The sequence below is a fragment of the Genypterus blacodes genome, unplaced genomic scaffold (assembly GCF_046128005.1).
Source record: "Genypterus blacodes isolate CSIRO-AG114 ecotype Tasmania unplaced genomic scaffold, CSIRO-AGI_Gbla_v1 ptg000015l_1, whole genome shotgun sequence".
NCBI lineage: Eukaryota > Metazoa > Chordata > Actinopteri > Ophidiiformes > Ophidiidae > Genypterus > Genypterus blacodes.
This window is the reverse complement of record NW_027466829.1, coordinates 4545419-4568112: the sequence shown is the minus strand read 5'-3', so window position 1 is coordinate 4568112 and position 22694 is coordinate 4545419. Positions and strand designations below refer to the sequence as shown.

General features: G+C 47.6%; 1 protein-coding gene across 3 annotated transcripts in view; it reads right to left on the bottom strand.

The window, feature by feature from the left end:
• Positions 1–5408: 5408 nt before the first annotated feature.
• Positions 5409–22694, bottom strand: part of LOC142988835 (cGMP-inhibited 3',5'-cyclic phosphodiesterase 3A-like) — a 73986-nt gene continuing 56700 nt past the window's right edge. For all 3 annotated transcript variants that reach the window (XM_076138140.1, XM_076138125.1, XM_076138133.1), the window contains 11 exons: positions 21264–21421; positions 15940–16013; positions 15221–15369; positions 14984–15121; positions 14754–14865; positions 14447–14560; positions 13669–13868; positions 13060–13263; positions 11808–11969; positions 9802–10060; positions 5409–9555 (listed from right to left, as the gene is read on the bottom strand). In XM_076138140.1, coding sequence (XP_075994255.1) covers positions 9224–9555; positions 9802–10060; positions 11808–11969; positions 13060–13263; positions 13669–13868; positions 14447–14560; positions 14754–14865; positions 14984–15121; positions 15221–15369; positions 15940–16013; positions 21264–21421 — 1902 coding nt within the window. In that variant the 3' untranslated portion in view covers positions 5409–9223. The remainder of the gene's footprint in view (positions 9556–9801; positions 10061–11807; positions 11970–13059; positions 13264–13668; positions 13869–14446; positions 14561–14753; positions 14866–14983; positions 15122–15220; positions 15370–15939; positions 16014–21263; positions 21422–22694) is intronic.

Sequence of the window (22694 nt, the reverse complement as noted above, 5' to 3'; positions counted from 1 at the left end):
TATATATGAATCATTAAATTCAGGATCTTTCCCTAAATTTCAAAGATCTGTTATCCTTTCAGGTTTTTGAATGACTCACCTCAAGAGTCCAGTCAAGTTTGAGTATCCTAATCTGGGCCACACACACACACACACACACTCACACAGACACACAGACACAGACACACACACACACACACACACACACACACACACACTAACCCCGGTTCCAGGACGGATTATCAAATTCAGAAAAGGCAAAACTCATGTGGGCTAAAAGGCAGCGTGACCAGAATACTTATCGCCGTCGCTTACGGTTCACTAAGCAGCTTTTTAATTGTGGTTCTTAATCCAACAACGTGGTACAAACCCCTCCATTCTAAACTCTTTCACTCAGGCAACAAACCCCTGAGCATTAAGCGATTTAACGCTCAGGTCAAAGGGCACAAAGAGCCGCAGCAACATGCCACAAACAAACCTTTTACACATGATCCACACGCATGAAACGCCTACAGAAGAACATTCATTCACCCACACACACACACACACACACACACATACTCTGTGCCACTCTAACATACATGTGATCTTAGTCATAAGAGAAATATCCGCGTTCACCCTAGTCTAGGCCAATCACATGACAGCAAATCCTTCATGCCTGTTGCTAGGGGCCGGGTCATAAAGTGACACATGCACGGTTACAGGAAGAGGTGAACATCGTGGAGCAGAACCCAAATACGGACGGTTTCCTACATAAAACTTAACATATAATATTTTGTCTGAGCCCAGTGATGAGTGATGAGAGAGAGAGAGAGAGAGACACACACACACACACACACACACACACACACACACGCGCACACACACACACAGGTGTTCCTCCAGCCGTATGTTAGCTGAAGCAGCTATGGCTCATTGTAGAAGCTCTGGATGTTAAATAGGTAATAGGTAAACACCGCCGACGTACATTAAGGGCTGCTGTGATGAATAGGTCAGTGCCAAGGCATTAATTAGTGTAAACACAGCAGTCAATAGGCTGCACAGGGTCCTTCACTTGATTAAATAGTGAGGGAACACCATCATTTATTTCAATCCTCTGATGAAGCACCAGGATGTAAGAGAGGACGGTTACAACACTGCACACACACACAGGGTAGATTTAAAGGTTTGGTGAAAGTGCTGCTGCTGCTGCTCTTATCAAAATGCTGATTTGATTATTGAAATTAGATCAATAAGATGAGATAAGAGGCCAAACTTTTGTTGAGACCCTCTCACTGTAAAGATGCCAAAAAAGTCCAATCTGTCTGGTAAAGAGACCCTCACAATGGGCTGAAGGCGCCATCCGCATGGACATCATGTGACGCCGTACAGTTTGGCTGCTGGTCAAAGGAAAGGCTTGTAAGAGAGGGTGGAGGGGGCAAGGGTAGGGGTGGGGTGGCTTGCAGTACCTTCAGACTGGGGTGGCACGTCTGCTTCACCGCCGTGGAGGCAAGGCCGCCGTCCAGCGTCCACCCGGCCGTGGGCACGCCATCCGTTCTCCTCATGGCGACCTGCGTCTCTGCCCGCCCCCCGGCCTGCTGTCTTCACTCACACCTGGAGGACGGAGCCCAGAGTTACACGACGGCTCAGCTACAGTGTGTCATCGCACAATCCATCCATTAATCCACCCATCATCATCATCGTCATCATCATTACCATCATCCACGAGCTGGAGAGGCCACAAGACAACAAGTGACCTACATAGGACTCATTATAAATCTGTGACTTACCTTATTATATAAACTGAACCTATTTGTTGCAGCTGGATGAGTAGCAGCAGATGGATGTAATGTGTGCAGGAGAGGAGCTGATGTGGATGAGTAATGAGCAATAAAGTGCTTTTTGGAACAGGTGAAGGTTAACAATAAGATACGGCTCGGCTTTAATGATGAATGGCAGAGGTGACTGTGGAGAGGAAGTTGTAAAATGTGCATTAGATTCAGACTTTTGCAGAAGCTTGCCGAGTGAAAAGCCGAGCCTGCGACATTATTTGGTATTTGCAGGAGGTTTCTGAAGCTCTGTGTTTGTGATTGATGAGCGGCGGAGTGAAGAGAGATGCAGACGGAGCACAGAGGCAGAGATGTGACACCCTGTCTGCTTATTCTGTGACATGATGTCTCTGTCTCCCTGCGGATCCCTCTTCATCTCTGCACTCCGATACTTTCAACTCTGCCAGGGAGGAAACAGATCCCAGACATTTTAACTCTTCCCGTTCGAGCTGGAAACGTCTGTAGCTGATGACAGAAAGTCTCTAACCTTTATTAGCAGAACAGGAGCCTGGATAGACTAAACAGCGAAGCGTACCGACATCTGTACTTCTGTAATATGCATGAGAGCAGCCATTGTTCTATTGAGGACATGTCAAAGCTATTTTGCATCATTAATGTTTCTTGCCGTATTTGTTACTGTGCAGCGACTCCATTAATGCTCCACCTGTCCAAGCACAAACTCTCTCCCAGCCTCCAGGTCCACGTCCTCACCTGGACCTGGACCAAGCTGCAGCTTTGGATTTGATTCCATCGTGAAAGAAGGAGAACCCGTATGTTCCAATGCCACCAGTGGTTGTGTTAGCTTTTGAAGAACGTGGCAAACACACACTGACAAATAACTGTGAACACACCAGAATCCATTCATCTTCTCCCCTGAGACGCTCATCCAACAAGTTTGCTAAAAAAAACAGATTTTTTACTTTTTTGAGAAATTCTGCCAAACATCAATCAAACAAACGACCCCACAACACAACCGACAGGTGTGAGTGAAAACAGTGATGATGATGATGATGATGATGATGATGATGATGATGATAAGGATAATGATGACATATTTTTGTTAACAATTCTTCCAACCCTTTACTGATCAAACCCTTTTCCTCAAACTGTCAATTCAGTTATTAGATTTTTCTGTTCGTATGGATTTGGCGTGAGTGTGTGCGTGTGTGTTCATGTGTGTGAGAGGCATGAGAGAGGCTGCTAACAGGTTACACTCCCCTTTGCTGAAGCCCAGCCTAAAGCAGAACAGACAGGAGGAAGAAACCGCAGACTTAAAGCCTAAAAGTGTGTGAGCAGACTCCTGATTCGCTGCATTTCACTCAATTTACTCTAAATTCCATATTCACATATTTACTAACACTGATGACACACACGCTTCCTCAAGATGGTCAAAGGAGTAATGATGGCACTGATCCAGGATTAAAATACACTAATTCTGATATGGAGACATCAAAAACCGACTGACACAATTTGAAGATTCATTCCACACACACACACACACACACACACACACTTCTTTCCCCCAGACTTTATTCTCTGCCAGCCGCCCATCAACAAAGCGTATAGCAGCAATCATGTGACCTCTGTTGTAGCATTATTTGTGACTTCATCTAAACATCGATCGATGCATATTGATCGGTGAGATGATCAGGGGAGCGCGCGGCTGCCTTAGACTTTTTTTGGGATCTTTGTGTCTGATCCTTCCAGACATCACAGGAAACACTCCACTGTCTGCGGCACAAGCGTGACAATTCAATTTCATGCAACTAAAGCGGTGTCTGTGTTAATTCATCCTCGTCAACTCCATTTACCGCGTGTCAAGCTTCACTCATACGCAACATTATGACGCATCATTTACCTGATCGGAGCTTCGACCCCCGTTTCCCTTTGATGACGTCTCAACGAAACTTACGTGCGTGAAATTAGAACAAATACAAAAGCACCAGGCGAAAATCCGACCTGCTTCTTCTTCTTCTTCTTCGTCATCAAGTCGCAAACTCGTGCATGTTCCGTCAGCGGCAGTGAGGATGAGGAGCGTGTGAGGCGGAGGAAGGACACCGTGTGCGTGCGTGCGTGTGTGTGTGTGTTTGCGCGGAGACGCACACGTGACGCGCTCGCAGCCACATGCAGTACCGCGGCCCACCTTTGATCATCCCCCCCGGGAATGACGCGCTCCGGGCGGCCTGGAGAGTGAACGAACCGTCGCACACCCGCAGTGTGTCCGCACCGGAGAGGGAAGGTGTGATGCAAGTCCGCGGGGACGAGGGTACAACTCCTGCTCTGCCCACGCCCTTGAGCCTGTGACCCGGGGGATGTGCACTATAGTCTCCTTTTTGGTCTGCACAGCCTTTTTAAAGCGACATTTAGTCCCTTCAGTCCAATCTTATGTCTCAGAAAAGCAGCAGAAACCTGAATAGATTTATTCATGCATTCAGTCTTTGACACAGTTAGAAGTCCTGTCTACTATTTAACTTTTTTCTGGACTGAATTTGCGAAGCTTTGCTCTATTAGAGAGGAATGCATATGTCAGCATTTTTACCATTAGGTGAAAAAAACGTGTATAGCATGAAGTGCAGTCAGGCGGACTGGAGTTTCCATTCATGCTCTGTTGTTGTGGGCAAGTTGCCTCTGAACATCAGACTTTCTTGACCTGAGAGTAGGAATTAAATGTTAAAGGTTTGCAAAATAAACGGCTGTGAATAAGACTTCAAAATACATAATGTAAAGATAAAAAGGAAAAGGAAATATGGAAGGAAGGAAGCAAGGAAGCGAGGAACACTGCAAAAGCTCCTCTTCAGATGAGATCATATTTCCCAGGTTGAGCCGACTGACACACCAGGCGGTCAGACCTCATTTTTGCAAGTTTCTCTGTTGCCATGGGGATAAGTGGTCTATATACAGTCTAAATCCACTTGTTATGAACATGTCCACCCACTCTTCACAGCTGAGGTTTAACATAACTTACAGGCACTTAACCGATGTACAGGCAATTGTTGGTAATTAACTGTATTGTCTATGGAGGGTTTGGTTGATTACAAACTGCACCAGAAACAAAGAGAACAAGCCTGATTTACATACAGTGGATTGGAAGTGACAACATTTTTTGTTTTGGAGGTTTAAACTTAAACATTATACAGTATATTCTCCTGGATGAAACTCTACTATTGGAAGAAAAGGGAGGAAATGCTATCTGGATGTGATGGGACATGACAGAAGGAGCAGAAGGGGGAGAGACGTTAAACTATCAGCTGGATTTAGTTAGATTGTGTCTCATGGGATCCTGCTGTTGTGTTTGAGTGGTTCTCAAAGTGGGAGGTGCAGGTCATCAGGTTCACAGGGGCGTATCGCACTGCAGCTTAACCGCCACTCCAGGCGGCTAAACAGGTGCAGACCTGCTGGATCAAAGTATGTTATAGCTTTCTAGGACGCGCCAGCCGAAGGGAGAGTGAAGGAGTTTGCGCTTAGAATGATATCACATGTTAAGGAATCGCTTCTGACGATCATCTTTTGACATTTGCCACAATTATAGACACAGATCCAAACATGAAGCAGGAAGGAGATCGTGAGACTGAGTCACTTTAAATCTAAAGAATAAAAACAAAGACTCAGGCGTACCACAGAAATTATAGTCTTATAATTCAATGTATTCACATTACAACATCCACATGGTTCAGTTTGTGACAGTTTCTAATGATCTTCAAATATATTCACTGTATGATACCAATAGGCACTTCCAGTAAGTCTGGCAATATTGAAGCTACAGTATAGTGTCTAAATTACAAAATGGTAAAAATAAATAATGCATATCTAAAAGAGTTTTTGTAGTTTTAAAATTTCTTTACTGTACATCATATACTGTATGTTTATTGTACAAAATGGAGCATCAACCTGCAAGGTAATGATTTGACTTTCACAAATACGGTGTATTTGGACGTATTCTTCTTTGTGTAGTTATTAGTACATGACGCAAGTGCAAGGTACTAGTGAGAGGAAAGCAATTACTCATTTAATCATGTGTCAACTATATAAAAATACTCATCTCATTTTTGTTTACAGAATCGTAAAGCTTGTTTGGTTCCAATGGTTACAATTATGCTACATGTGTGGATAAGTAATCAAATAAAACCAATTAAGACATAAAAACACGCTATCAAAAGTGATATACTGCAAGTGTTGACATGAAACTGATGTGAATCGGGGGCAAAAATGCATAAAACATTCGCTCTGGAAACAACAGGAACACAGTGGAGTCCCGTCACCTCTGAAGACGAGCGGCGCTGCATGATGAAGGTTCACTAGTGATCTGCTGGTTAGGTAGCGCACGGATCAAAGAGCAGACATTTGCCACGGAGGAGCTTCTTCTGTGAATAACCGTTAGGTCCAAACGTCCGAGAGGCAAAACGATACAGAATTACTCAAATAATCCTTCATCACTACAATCTTCATCACTTTGTGAAGATGAAGAGCACCTCCCCTCAACCGCCACAGCGACGCCGCGCTCAGGACCTGACTCACATCAGAGAGACCCCATGGAAGATTTCAAATGGAAAACAATGATCGTGATTGTGTACACATGCACTCTCCATCCATCCACACACACACACACACAGGTATATACAGTGTATATATACATTCACAAAGCAAGAGCTTTGCAGGGTTTGACTTCATTTTTGTACTGGCAGAAGCTTGAAACGCAAACTTATGAGTCGCTGCAGCGTAAGTGGAGGCTTCTCTTGAGTTCACTGTGGACTCCACTGACTGAACACCGTCACGTTCAGCTTCTTCATCACGTGGAGCAGCGATCCGCACGTCAAAACAACTTAAAGAAGGCTTTTTTGTGTGAAATTAGAGCAAGCTGTTTCAAGTGTGGGAAGCTGATGTCTGTGGGTTGGAGGAGTGGCTTTCGTTTCCCAAAACCTCAACAGGAATCTCCCTCTAATTTCACCAAAGCCTTGAATCCGTTGCTTGCACGTATACATCCATTCCATTCTATTCCCTAATGCCGTCCGAGACCCTTCATCTGCATTTGTTTAGCGTGACCCCGTTGCCACAGGACGGGCCTGCCTGCTCGGTCGTGTAGCTCATTACGGAACCCACCGGACGCGACGTACAGAACCACACAGCCGGACGCGGTGAATAGGAGACGCGACGGGGCCGAGGTGACGCGCCATCATTAGCAGCCAAAGCAAATAAAAGATGAGCAGGACAATTATGTTGACTCAGCAGCCTGTAAGGATTCTGCTCTAATAGGCCGCGGGGTAATGACAAGGAGTTAAATGCCATTCTAATCACTGGGCCCTCCAATTATCTTTAATGTGGCCTTAGCTATAGGCTGAGCTCTCTCTCCCCCTTCCCCCCTCCCCCTCCTCCTCTTCCTCTCTGCTGTGAACAGGCTGCTTCATTCACCATTTACAGGGACACACTGTGCAAACTGTATGTTACCACCGACCAAATGGGTTTTCATATCTGCAGGCTAGCATCCACGCTATCTTTCAAAAGTGATTCTGGTGTCGACAGATTAACGCCTGGAAACTCTGCAGCGATAGTGAAGACGAGGACTCACTTCCTCCCGGTCACGGCCCATTAAACAGGGATTATTCCGTATTTAAGTTAAGTGGGATTTTGGAGTGAAGACATTTAAACGTTGACCCTTTCTGTCGTCCCGGACGCCGAAGCCGCAGCGTGTTTGGTTTCAACTCTGAGTGGACGATCACGTTTGGCTTAGAAACGTTTCTTCTTCCGTTTCTCCCTCTATGAACTTCACAGCTTCACCCTGTTATGTAACATCATCATCCTCAGAGCCGTACGGCGCTCGCATCACGTGGACATTCTAGAAGTCGAACAAATCTACACCCACGCCAGAGGAAGTGGCACACACACACGCACACACACGCACATCACCTCAGCTCACTCGTTCAGCCGCTCTCCTCCTCGTCCTCAGGCGAAGGTCTGAGGACAAACCTGTGCTCTCCTCACATCGCATCGTCTCTGTTTCCACCACATTTTGGACTGAAGAAGACGAAGTTCGCCTAACCATATGGCTGTTAACGTTGAAATTTACGACACACACACACAAATACATACACACACACACACACACATATACATGCACACTTTGTTCATATGGAAACCATTTCCATCTACATTTCCCAGAATAACTTCCCCTGTATATCACCGCCATAACAAGCGTGATGAGACCTCCAGCCAAGTCTGACCACGAGCCACGCCTGCACGCACTTCATTCACAACCATGGATGAATGAATGAATGAGACGAATCCAGAGGGACTCAGTGGATTCACCCACTAAAATGTCATAAAAGCAAGGAAACGATGTCATAATCTACAGCCACGCTCTCCTCAATTGTACGTTTTCTTTATGTGTGTTCACGTATCGCAGATTGAGCCCGTGGGGTCACGAGGTCACGAGGTCGCCTGCGTGTTTACACTTTCTCTCCCTTCGTATTTCAAAGTTAGCGTTACAATGTGTGTGTTCTCCTTTTGATTGTGTGTGTTCAGCACCGCGTGAATCTGAAAAAATCCCACTGCTGCCTGGCCCAAAGTGCGGGACAGTGATGCCTTCACTGACCTCCACCTCGCTTCCCTCAGAGGCCAGACATGGCACAGATAACAGCTCATCGGAGTTTATCTGTAAAAAATATCGTATATACGCACGCACACGCACACACACAGACACACACATGCACACACACAGATGGACACGTACAGAATGTGAGGATAAAGTCTCCTTCCCTTTTGATAACGGTACAAAGTCGTACTTAATTTGGCAACAAATGTAAAACATAAAAACCATAATTTATAAATATCTGCTTATACATTAAAGCCCACGAGTGAGTGATTAATTTTGGCAGAAGTTGAAAGGTAGTGAGATACTCCGATGCTCCACGCTCGCCCGACTCCCTTTGTAATCCATATATAGAAAAGAAACACACACGCACACACACACACACTCCGGGGGGGTCCGTGTCAGACCGCAGAAACTTTGCCAAAACTGAAACACAAGTAGGAGTAATCGTGACATCTATATATATATATAATTGCATTCAGAAAATATTTGTGTATAAATTGGCAGCAAAGTTCTGCAGTCCTGTGTGACCGCGCTGGGCGGAGGCCTGTGCACGCAGCAGTCTTCCTCTCCTGTTGACAGTAGCAAAAGTGTCTGTATCCCAAAGTACATCAACAATCCCGTATTGCAATATGGAAATCTCCTTTAAACGGTTGATGAAATCAGGTGTTCTAATAAAATGTGTAAAGCACAATTTTTTTTGCCCACCCTGTTTTTTTTCATTATAGGCACACATTTCCCAAACATCTACAGTGTTGTGTCTAAGTGTTGTGCTGGCAAAAAGAGAATTCAGTTAATAGGATAAGAAAGGGAAACAGCCCTGACTGCAGCCGTGTTTCCCATGGGGGCCGTTTCACTGGGGATCCTCTCCTTCCTGCGTGGGTTCAGAGTCCTCCTGCGGGGGCGCCGGCCACTCCGTCTCCTCCGGCGCCTCCTCCGCATCCTCCTCCGGATCCTCCTCCGGATCCTCTCCCTCCACCAGCTCCTCTCGGCTCCCCGGCTCCTCTTCCTCCTCGTGAATAGCCAGATGGGGCTCGGCTACGTTGTTGAAATGAGCGTTTTCCTCCCCCTGGCCCTGTTTCTGGGCCTCATCCGCGATCACCTTCTTCCACATCTCGTGATTCTCCAGCAGGTGGTGGGTGATCTGGCAGAACACTTTCCTCCTCTTCTTGGGAGATGCTTTCTCTGGAAGCCAAAGATACGATTAGGATGGAAAAAAAGGATGAAATTAAGGTTGTATTCTAAATTTAGTGGCTTGAGAATTAGGAGTGCTTGTTTGTCAGAAAGGCTGTGGGAAAACCTGGCACAACACACACACACACACACACACACACACACACACACACACACACACACACACACACACACACACACACACACACACACACACACACACACACACACACACAGGCGGTGCAGTTTGTTGCTTACGTGATGTTTCTGAGCTGGTGGACGTGTCTTCCTCTGCCGTATCCTCCTCGTCCTCCTCCTCATTCTCAGCGCTCTCCGGCTCCTCCGCATCAGGGTTTGGCTCAACCCATCGTCCGGGCATCAGGCTGGCTGAGTCGTACGAGTTGCACAGCGGCCCCACAATGTGGGTGATGAAGGATTCCTGGAGCTTGGCTAGCTGCGGCGCTGCCCGGTCCATAAAGGGGCTGATTGGGAGGCCCAGGCTGGACTCCTCGTCCCCCTGCAGGCAGAATGTCCCAAATCAGTCCTCATAGGATGAACCAACAAAGACAAATCAAGTCCTAAACTGTTCCTTTCATGTGGCGTAGCGGCCATTACCGCTTCTTCCCCCGCGCTCAATGAAAGCAGAGAAAGAAACCGGATTTAAATCCTCCATGTACTGGAACATCATGTTTGCATTTATGGAGCTTCTGTTTAAGTTGCCACAGAAGTTTGGAGCCTCGTGCATGTTTGAGCCCAAGACATGTTTTCCTGTCAAACTCAAACACTGGCACATTGTAGAACATGTGTGTGTGTGTGTGTGTGTCTGTGTGTGTGTGTGTGTGTGTCTGTGTGTGTGTGTGTGTGTGTGTGTGTGTGTGTGTGTGAGTGTGTGTGTTCTTCCCCTGGATTAAAGCACAAAGACGTGCATTGATGAATCACAAAGGCTTTGTTCTATACACAACCTCACATATGTTGCATGTAAGTAATTATTTCTGTATATTGAGGTTCATATAGGGGGGATATACAGTAAGGGGGGGGGGCATGTTTGTTACCTATGAGGCCTGGATTGTAAATGAACAACAGCCAGAGCAAGATTTCTGGTTTCCTTGGCAACTGACCCCATGTGACATCGTACTATAGAGCGTCTCTATTCCCACAGAGAAGCCAGTGAATAATGTAAAACACACAGAAACACACACGCTGGATGATGCACCTGCAAGTTAATGTGAACGTCTCAGGAAGAAGAGCGGAATAAAACAGGAACATCCTCATGAATTTATAGTTTATGACTTAAGGGGGTAGTGTTGTAATACCGAGGAGACGCTGTAACTGAACGCAGTGTGAGCCGGCTGTGATACTGTAGTTTACACACTGTAGGGCCTTGTAAAGTGTTATATCACAGCCGTTTAGAGTCTCTCTTCATGCTGGCCGGAGGGTGTGTGTGTCCTGTGAGTCTATACGTACTGTACTATACATCTGAAGACAACACAAGGGCTTTGTTTGTATGCGTGACCTGTAATGAGGAAGAGGCACTGTGTTGTTTTGCTTCTTTGTTCGAGGCAAACGGACACCAAAGGCTGCGGCTCCACCTAAATAACAGTTGCCTAGGCACCCCGCTGGCGTCACTGCATCTCGCCGCACTGTATAGACGACGGAGGAGGAGGAAGAAGCGTTTGTATGAATGGGCTTGGCTTCGTCTCCGGCAGCCCGAGCGAGCCGAGGTTGAACGCAGGAGCAATTAGAGGCGATTAGGGATCATTGAGAGAGCGAGAGGAGACGGGAGACAAGCAGGGACACTTGAGAGCAGCTTCAGGGACCAGAAGGAGGATGTGCATGTGAAATGACCGCAACAAAAGCCAGCGCATCCACAGACTTCACCTTTAGCGTACACACACACACACACACACACACACACACACACAGAAAATGATCTTTTGGCGAAATTCGTAGGATTTGTTTAATTTATAAACGTGATATGGTATTAAAATACAAATGTAGAGCCAGGAGTGATTCTGTTCCAATCCTAGAAGGCTGTGTTTACTTTCTAAGCACTGTGAGAGAAATTCCAATGAGATGAAATGTGTGTGTGTGTGTGTGTGATTGTTATATGTCATCATGTAACCTTTGCCACTCCCTTTTCACTTCACTTTCCATTTCCTCTATTTTCCCTTTTCCCTTCCCTTTGTGAATAACAGAATACTCGCTCACACACACACACACACACACACACACACACACACACACACACACACACAAACACACACCTGCTCGTAGAACTCGTTGACGATGCCGTCCGTCCACTGCAGATGCAGGTCTTTGCACTTCAGAGGCCCGTTGATGTCGGCTAACTTGATGCACATCTGACACACCAGCAGCCGGTCATTCTCATTCGCCCAGTCGATGCCCGTGGACGGATCGTCGCCCACCTGGGAAGATCAACACACAGCCCGCATTAGGACAAAGCACATGATTTGAAGATAGTGTGTGAATCAATTTGATGACACGATCTGTTGTGCATTCATTAAAGAACATGGTGAAGTCCTAATCAGGGAAAAGGCAAAACATAACGTATAATGGATCTGATGTACGGATTACAACCATTCCGCTTCTTTCTGAGTTAAATTGTGAATACTTTAACGTCGCCACGCTCTTTCTAGGTAAACGTAATGAGCTCCAGAGTTGGTGAAGGTAGACCACGTCTCATCATTCTAACCTAATAACCCCAGAAGCTGAGCAGATCAAGTGCAAAAACTTGATAGGCTCTTCGCAGAAAGCTCATTTGCTCCCAGGAAAAGCAGAGGAGGATGTGGTGTGTGTGTGTGTTGGTGTGTGTGTGTGTGTGTGTGTGTGTGTGTGTGTGTGTGTGTGTGTGTGTGTGTGTGAGAGAGCTACGGTGATAAAAAAAACAACAACAAAAGACTCTATTACTTCTGGTACTGAGCCAGAACGCTCACATATTCTGACCATCTCGAACCTCCAGTGCTTCAGCTCGTATCAAAGGCCCGGCGTTGTGTGAGAAGTAAAGCGCCATCCAGAGGAGCTGCAGGGTGCCTTGCATCGTCTACCTGAGCCCAGGAAATTCGGCAACGTTCCGCACGACCAGAGATCTGTTCCTCGAAAGCCGCCGGGACATTTAGCTCTCAATGAAGCTTTCCAATAACAAAGCTGCAGAATGAATGTGCGCTATGAAAACACAGAGTGTGTCCAATGCAAGCAACGAGAGGAGCAGCTATCTATCCAGCCGCAGGATCCAAGGGGAGCGAGGGTAAACATGACATCTTTTTGAGAATAGGTTGTCAGATTTAAGTGTTGACAGTGTCTCAAGACCTTCCAGCGCTTTGTTCAGAAACACCACAACTGCTGAAACTGAATCAAAAGCAAACAATCTGCAGTCACTCCGGATACGCTCATGCACTTTCAAGGTTACCCGGCTCCATTCAGCGCCGTTTCCCCAAACAAATCCAACCTAATTTAAGCCTTTACCAGATTGAAATGTCAAAACACGCTCAAAACTACCTTGGCGTTGAATTCAGCCAGGAAATCAAAGTGCTTCTTGAGGTCGGTGGCCAGTATGGCCTCGATGACCAGGAAACGGAAGCGCTTGAACTCCACGTGATCCAGGTTGACGAGGAAGTTGAACTCGGGCCGCGACATGAAGAGGTTCCAGGCCGAGGCAGCGTGGTGGTTCTCCAGCACCGAGCGGTCGTTGTACAGCACCGCCTGCAGACACACACACACACACAACACACACACACACACACACACACACACACACACACACACACACACACACACACACACACACACACACACACACACACACACAGTGATCAGTAACTGTATAACTAACCATAAGCAGACATTAAAGCATCTACACATTTATATTTACAGTACAAACCTCACTGTACACATTCAGCCTTTCACAATAAAACTCCTCAGCTGAAATATTAAACAATATATGTAAATAAAATTGAATTGAATTGAATTGAAATGCATTTTGATAGAACTTTCAAAGTCTAGAGTCATTTCAAAGGACCAGGACGTTGTGTTTTCTGTGTGTTGCTGTGTGTGTGTGTGTGTGTGTGTGTGGGGGGGGGGGGGGGGGGGGGGGTGCAGCACCAGTACCTGAGGGGCGCTGGTGGCCACGAGGAAGGCATTGGTCCTCCCGGGGTGGTCGTAGTCGTGCATGGCGGCGGCTACGTAAAGAGCCATGAGCTCCAGAGCTGGGACCAGACCCGACACGCAGCCGTACCCGTCCTCCGGCACAGTGTAGGTCTTTGAAAGCAGGAAGCCCATGTGACTGTGTGTGATGCCGCTGTCAGAGTCTAACCACAGGGGAACAGAAGGGAGTGAAAACACACTGCAGCAGCAACACACATGTTTGCTCTCACACACACACGCATGTATTTGCAAATGTATATAGACACAGACAACATACCTCCCATGCACATACGGCATATACACACACACACAGCTCAAACTCACTTCCATATGATCAAAGCAATGACCCTGGTATGGCATATAAATGAGGTTATGGAAATACAGGAAGCTCTAATCTGCCTGCAATTTCATGCTGTTCCAGACTTCAAATACACTTTGGCACATAAATCCAAGCGCCAAAAGGCTGAGTATGATAAAACAAACTGAGAAGGATAAGAGTGCACACACACGCACACACACACGCACACACACTCTCTCTCTCTTTCTCGTACAGGTCTGATGTGCTGACATTAATGAGATGGCTCACTCTGAGGCACCAGGGCCTCGGGGCAGAGAGAGAAATAAATGAAGTGTGACCTACATATGAGGAATCTTCACAGAAAGGCACGTTTGCAGAGGGAATTTGTACGTGTGTGATTGCGCGGGGGGGGGTTAGGGGGGTTGGGGATAGGTGGAGACGCACCTGAGTCACTGGCGGAGCAGTGGTCGGCGATGAGGCTGGGCAGGCCGGGCACAGGCTGCGTGGTGAGGTACCAGACTGCGTGGAGCACGTCTGTGGCGTGGACCCTGTTGTGATCTGGGGAACAGGAGAGAGAAAACTGTCTTACACACCTTCTCCACCAGGGTGCACTGTTGGACTGCTTTCTTCATGTTTTGTTTGTAGGACTCTAGACAAAAACTGTACAGCAGCTCCCTCTAGTGGCTTCATGTGGACAGTGTGAGGGAGCATGAATGACACAATGAGATGAGCTGAGGTGGGATGTGCTCACATGGTATGTCTCTGTAACCATTCTCCAGGGCGTGGAAGTAGTTCATGAATTCTTTCACAGGGATCTTGAAGGTCTCAAACAGGCCGGTGTCTTCAAAGAGCCTGTAGGAGACCTGAGGGACACACACACGCACGCACGCATACTGGTGACGTGATGTAACAACAGATTTGCCATTTTTAGAGGAACTGAAAGGGGGAAAAGCACTGTTTCACTGTTCCTGACGGGCTAACCTGGCTGAGGATGCGTCCACATTTCCCATTCGTCTTCTCCATCAAGCTGAAAATGGGGAAGTTCCAATTGTTTAGCTGACTCATCAAAGGCTCTGTCTCCTCCATGACTAAAGGCTCTGGGGCCAGAATGGGTTTGTCCTGTGCAAAGAGAAGCATTAGGATAGATGTCTCATATGTAAATATGGTTGTGATTTTGCGTCTGTCGTGTGACTAATCCCGATCCGTGCCTCTTCTTACCTCTGGAGGCATTAGTGGGTGGAGGATGGCGTTCTGCAGCGGGGTTTTGCCGTCCTGTGCGTCCTCCTCTGTATGTGCTACATCGCTGCTGTCGCTGTGGTTGGCCTCGTGGGTGCTGTCGTAGTCCGACGACACCACCGCTTGGTCCTCTGCGTGTTGCAAAAAGCGTGTGAGCGTGTTGACTGTTAACCCCGTACACACTTGCCCTCCCTCGTCCTTGTTGTGTAGCTGTGTAAAATGGCTGAGTTTCAGCTGGATTGTGCGTGAGTGCTGTCAAAAGAATAAAATCTACACAACTGACTGACACTAAAACCCAATGTTTCCCATTATTCTTTAAAGAGATTTCAGCACCAAATTCCACTCTGGCTGTTGTTCACTGTCGTACGTTGATGCCAAACCAAAAACACATTGAAAAAATCAGGGAACAAACAGGAAAATGTTCCCAAACATACAAGATTAATTTTCCTTTGAGGCTTGCGAGCCATTTTAAAGTTGGCAGATATTAAAAGGACAACCCAGGTTATATATGCAGGTATGTGTGATATGTATGCAATATGTATTTATGTACATCTATGTGCTGGGGCAGAATACTCAGCTCAGTATCTGATAGCGCATCACTGAGTTCAGAGCGTCTCAGAGGGAGAGAACAACAACTGTGTGTGCAGTCTGGAGGCAGCAGAGGGGATGAAAGCTGAAAGGAGAAGAACGGGCCGCCTCACCTGACCGTGGTATCCGGTCTCCTTTGTCTATGGAGCCCTCGCCGTGGCTCAGCTTGATGTACGGCCTCCCGCAGCTGTGCAAAAAAGTTGAGGTCAGAACACAGAAAAGTGCAAAGCCGGCAGAAAAAAAAAAAAGGATGCTGTCATGCAGAATGTGCAGCGAATGTGGCGATGCATGTAAAACGAGCAGTAAACAAGTCAGAAGGAATGAGTCTTATTGGTGATTGAGCCGACACGTCCGGCCCGCACGCTCCAGGCTATACACACAGGAAGACGCTGTTAATTGGCAAGGAAATAATGCGACCGAGATGTCCAATTTATCCTCTGCTGACATTTGAGAGAGTAAGGTAAAACTTTAATTACACCTGTGGGAGAAGTGGACGCCTGTCAGGATGTTAGCGAGGGCACTTTGGCAGATGTTTGGCAGGAAAACAAGAGAGAATGATGAAATGTAATGAAGCCGCGCGTTGGGAGAGACAATTACCGGAGAAATTTGACGCACGGGCGACAGGTTTGAGCGTTTAATTCAAGACGGGAAAACAAATGGATTTTTGGGGGGAAGGGGGAGGATCTGAGGTCGGCAGCTGTGTAAAGAATTGGGAATAACGCCACTCGCCACATCTGCGTTTGATGTCTCACTTGTTGGCAGGAGTGCGTGGTGGGATCCGTCCCCACATTAAACACACGCCGCACAGATGCTTCAACAACAACAAGAGAGACTATAATGGTTTTTTATTGGCGCGCACATTAACACAAACTAAACGGAGAGTAAGTAACATCGCAACAAATTCAGACTGGCTGACTTGTTTATGGGCGACTCATTAGGAACATGCAGATGGCGGCGGCGTCGGCACCAGCTCCCCCTCGGTTTAGGATTTACGGCTGGAGCGCTGCGAGACGCCGTTCCAACCGTCTCCTGCGTCAACTCTTACGTCGTTGTTGCGGGGGAGCTGGAGGACAGATGAAGGAAAGACGTCGCTTGTTACCGACTGGGACGATAAATCACACGGAGGAGCTCGGGCCCCCGCGTGTTGGAAGCCGCCGGGTGAGGCCGAGGCCTAGTCCTCCTCCTCCTCCTCCTCCTCCTCCTCTCTTTCCGTGTTTCTCCGGCCCGCTGTCTTAACCCGTAGGTGGTTCCAATTAAAATACCTCTCCTCAAATGTTGTAAAACCTGCCGTCTCCGAGCAGGAAATGCCTGCAGTCGGCGCGCTGGTGTCACAGGGAGCACAAAGGCCTGTAGTGTGGCGCGTCTATCTCCCGGTTTGATAAATTGTTTCTGGTGCAGGTCTGAGCCGTGCCCACCCTGCCTTAATGATGCCGAGGCCCCAACAAAGAGACTTCTGTTGTGTTTGCACGGCCTGCACGGGCTGCAACCACTGTACGTAATGCCTAGCAGGTGTGGAATATAAAATAGTTTGATAGTTTGGCGGCTGAACAGTTAGCACATTATTGTCAGGGGGGTCTGGGCAGGCGGGCGCTCGGCTTAAAAGGTTTTACTTTTAATGAAAGCTGAAGAACTGGCAGACACTCTTCCTATTCTGCTAATGCAGCAGAATCACTTAACTACTGACATTGAGCCTTCGCTACAGAATGTAAATAGGAAGGCTGCGACCGTTTTTCGCCTGAGAAATCTGTCAGTCAGGCGTCGAGCCACCGCTTTTATCGCCGACTTAAACTAATAACATTCGCCGGGACACGCTTCGGTAAATTTATTAATTTGCCTATTTGCTTTTTAGTTATAGAAATTTCATAAAGTTTAAAGCTTAGAGAGAAGTTAGGAAGTAGAAAATGTCTCCTTTCTCCTCAATCTCCTGCTCTCTCACACACACACTCACTCACTCCCTGCTCTACACACACACACACACACACACACACACAGACACACACACTCACGTACAAAAGCGATTCTTAAGCATGACAATTAATCAACTTAATCATCCCTCAACAGTAAATAGCGTACAAATTACACTGTTGTTCTCTGAGAACAGCTTCCTCCTCCTCCTCCCTGCTCCTCCTCCTCCTCCCGTGTGCTTATCTTAATGTTCTGAAGCACTCAAAAGGTCTCGGATCGGGCCTCTGCTTCAGCTTCCCACTCCATTCCGCTCCGCTCCGCTCCCACATCTTGCCTCTGTCCGCTCACAGTAAAGGCTTGACGGATTACCTTTGGTCGGCGGCCCAGACGGACAGCGTCCAAGCCACGATAAACACAGCAGCCTTTATTTTCTGCTTCCAGTAATCTACCTACACTCCCCGGGCCAGATGATGTGAAGAAGATAAGGGTACAGTTGCGGTGGTTGGGGAGGAAGGGGGGAGGGGGGGAGGGGGTAAAGGGAAGGTGCTCAAATGCAAATACCAGATCTGTCAGATAAAACCCTCCTCGCCGAGGCATTGAAGCCGGAGCCGCTCGTGCCAAACGGCGAACTGAACTGTACATCACCGAGAGCTGACACGCTGGAAAACCAGAGCGAACACTAAAAAAGATGAAGAAGAAGAAGAAGAAGAAGCCTAATGTCCTAATTAAGATCGCATAGATTTGATGATGGAGAGGAGAGGAGAGGAGACGAGCCAACCAAAGCCAAGCTCGCCCTCTCTCTCTCTCTCTCTCTCCCTCTCTCTCTCTCTCTCTCTCTCCCTCTCCCTCTCCCCCTCTCTCTCTCTCTCTCTCTCTCTCTCTCTCTCTCTCTCTCTCTCCCTCACTTCACTATCGGCCCTATTGCTGGTTCGTACTGGGCTAACATGGGAAGAGAAGCAGGTTGCATCAACTCCCTCTCACGCCCTCACAAGTGTCCTGGAATGAGCTCGACGGCGTGCTGGCAGGTGGCCGGCTCGCTAAGCGATGGGCAAAGGTCTGCGGTTTCCCGGCTACAGCGAGTTATTGTCAATACTATTGATCTTTGAGCTGCACACCAGAGGCCTCACCTGTTCTTTAATTTGTTTCTGGCATCTGGAGCCGAGTCACGAAGCCCCAAAAACCAAAGGCGGATGAAGTGTTAGTCAGCCGAGAGCTCTTACAGCTGCAGGGAACTAAACCCAGAGCCTCTCTCTACTCCATCCCCTGCCAGCATAAGCAGCTGTGACAGAGTGTGTAAGCATGTGTGTGTGTGTGTGTGTGTTAATTCTGGGGGTCATGGTGGCTGGTGGAGGGGGCCTACGTGTTTGTTTACACTCCCACCACCATAAGTGGCCATAGTCGAGGCCGGCCACCGGCGCCGCCACCGCCGGGCTTTAAGGTCCGGGGGCTTTGTGTATCGAAGCGACTCGGTGTGCTTACACTGACACAACGTGTTAAAGTATCACACTGTCATGGTGCAAACACACACACCCAAACAAAGCAGTGACAGACGGAGCCCACACAGAGGGCGCCAAGAAACAAAACAAATCAGAGCGTGTGTGTGTGTGTGTGTGTGTGTATGTGTGTGTGTGTGGGGCAGATTTACGGTGTTAAATATGACCACATTTGCTGCTGCACTGCTGGAGTTGCTCACATGTGCACTGGCTTGCTTTACGTCAGACTGGAGGATTAATCAAACATCACCACCCGGCAAACATGCAGGCCTGAAACCAAAACGCCTCAGAAGAAGGAAAAGATGGAGACAGATCAGGGAGGAGATCTGCACGTTTATGCAGATTCCTTACAATTCATCATTGGTTCAACCTTCATCTAAAAGTTCCCTGACTGGTCCAGCTGACATCTGACCGGTTTGGTTCCAGCAGCTCGGAACAGGACGACAGCAAAGCTCAGAGAACTAAATCTGTCCAATGTGCTTTTTTTAAAATGTTGCAAGCAAAACTTTGTTTTTTCAAACTAGCAGTACTAAAATCCAGCAGGCGAGATCCATTTTTGATGTATTTTGGATGATCTCTGCGCCTGCACGTACAGTACGACACAGGGAAAGAGTAATGTGAGTTGAAAGCAGCGGCGAGCCTGCGTGGAGTGAGTCAGAGGCGAGTGAAGCTTTGTGAAGTTCTCCCAAACATCAATAATTAAGCTTCAGCAGCCTCCACCAGAGTCTTCACACAACATTAGAAAATGAAACAAACTCTTTCAAAACGACAGCACACACTTTCTCTCAAAATGGGCGCTAGCTTTGCACCATGGGGTCAGAGAGAGAGAGAGAGGGAGATAGAAGGAGAGAGAGAGAGAAGGAGAGACAGAGCGAGAGATGAGAGGGAGAAGGAGAGAGAGAGAGAGAGAGACTTTGCTGTCAGGGAGTGAAGGGGAGGATGAAACACGAATGGAGCCTCTCTCACTCAGGCGTGGTGAATATTTTACGGCCGGCGGGGGAAACGCGTGCTGCTGTCTGCTGCCGTAAAAGCAGCTTTTGCATGACGACGTGTTATTCCACAACGCACGCACACACACACACACACACACACACACACACACACACACACACACACACACACACACGGGAACACACACACACACACACACACATACGCATGCATGGCTGAGTTTTGTCGAGCTTTTATCTCCGCCGCCTCTGAAATTCATTTAGTTTCCCCAAAGCTGCAGCAGCATCCTCCAAACACAACATCGCTGCCACGACAAAGTCATCGCAGAACGGAATCTCTGCACCGATCATCGTAAATTAAGCTGAAATATAATTAGGGAAAGTATTGGTAGCTACGCTGATAAATTACACGCTTATGTTTGATTTAGCGGCAGAATATAAGAGTAATCGGTTGCGTTTTGCACAATACGAAGCATCTCGTCTTGACATTTCTCACTGATTCGCCGCGGTGATATTAGCACGGCACACAACACACAACTGTCAGATCGACTTATGCTTAATGAAACGCACTCAAGCACAAACGCACATACAGGCATTCATGCATAACGGCACAAAGGCACAGGCATCAGCGTTTACAGACTAAAGCCGTGTCCTTTTCTGAACCGTGGCCCTCCCGCTCTCCGTGCCGCCCTCGCCCTCCCGTGCCGTGCCGAGGGTCCACGCGTGTCTCACTTATTCAGGTTAATGCATTTGCCTGCGGGGCACATTTCCATTCTGGCTCGCGACTGCAACACGCGGCCCGTTTCCAAACTGCTGCACCATTACCGCTCACGCATGCTGATGTCCTCAGCTTAACTACAGCGCCAGGCACGTTACCGGGAATGAACCTCACAACCTTCAGCCGTGCGTCACGCCGTCATCGCAGGACTCCTGTGTAATTCATTTATCAGTCTGTTTACTTTGGTTTGGAGGGCAAATAAGAGAGAGTCTGCTTTTAGTGTGAAAAGAACACGAGGAGGATGAAAGCGAGGTTGCGAGTTTGACGCTTGGCTCTCTTGTATGTGTGTGTGTGTGTGTGTGTGTGTGTACCTGCAGGTGAGCGCTTCGTGGTACGGTTTGATGCTGGCACTGCGGTCCCGTCGCACAGGCCCGGGCTCGATGGTGGGCAGGCCTGTGGCGGAGGTGGTGGTGGTCCACGTGGAGGAGATCCTCCTCAGAAGACCAGGATGAAGACTCCGCCTTAAACGCTGTATGGACACACACACACACACACAGCCTGTTGATACTCTGACTTCCAACCATTTTAAATAAGTGAACTAAATCTTAGCTTGTGACTTAACAATAAAGATCTGGACTCTGACAGTGTTTGCATTGAGATAAAATCTCTCTAAGCACTCCCACCTGGAAGATAAAGGAGTTTATTTGCTTTTTCTCTATCCAAATGCATCATCCAGATGAGGCAGACGCTGTCCAAGATGAAACAAATGATGCAAGAAGATACAAACGAGGCCATTTTTCATGACTCCTGCACTTTCATTTTTTTTGTTTTTGCAGGAAAACAAATGACCAAAGCGGCCTCACTGGTTTGTATTGGCACTACATTATTAACTACAATGTTGGTTTTCCTTTGAACAAATATACACAAATATAGCTTATTGTGGACATTCTCTGCCTTTCTCTCTCTTTCTCTCCCTCTTTCTTTGGGATTCCCAGTGGCCTCTGCTCTTGCGACGCCTCCATCTGTTCGGTGGCATGCGGCAGCTTGGCAGAGCAGAGCTAAACATGGCAGACTCTCTCCCTTGCGCTCTCTCTCTCTTGCGCTCCCTTTCCTCTTCTGCAGTGTGACCTAGTAAAGACTCCCTCAGAATCCTGAATGAGCCCATTCACAGTAAGCCGTCATATACTGAGTGCTTGCAGATGCATCTACGTACACACACGCGCACACGCACACACACACGCGCACACATACACACACACACACGCGCGCACACATACACATACACACACACACACACACACACACACACACACACTGAAGGACACTACCATAAGCCCCAATTCTAAACAATACCAACGGCAAAAACAGTGAGGATGTAAAACTATCTTAGCTTATACTGAGTAGAGATGCAATGGAATCCATCATTCTATTCTAGTTTCCATTTATATAAGAAAGACTGGCAGCTGCACGACCTCACCGCACGACTTCATCCCCCATATAAGAAGAGCATTAAAACTCACACAATAACCTCTTATTAACTCTTATTAATCTCTGTCACTGCTTTTATTGAGGTGAAGATGTGAGATGAGTGCCACCTCGAGCGTTATGATTGTGTTTGAATGTTTGAATCTTCCGGGAATGCCAGGATGTGGATTCCTCAGAGGGCAACTCGGATAAATCACACAGGATGAGTCCGGTCATGTGGACGGCGTGCTCATCTCTCTTTGTAACCTCTGGGAGATGCGTTCACCTTCACGTTGCCCCCTTCGTCTCTCACATTCACCACACACACACACACGCAC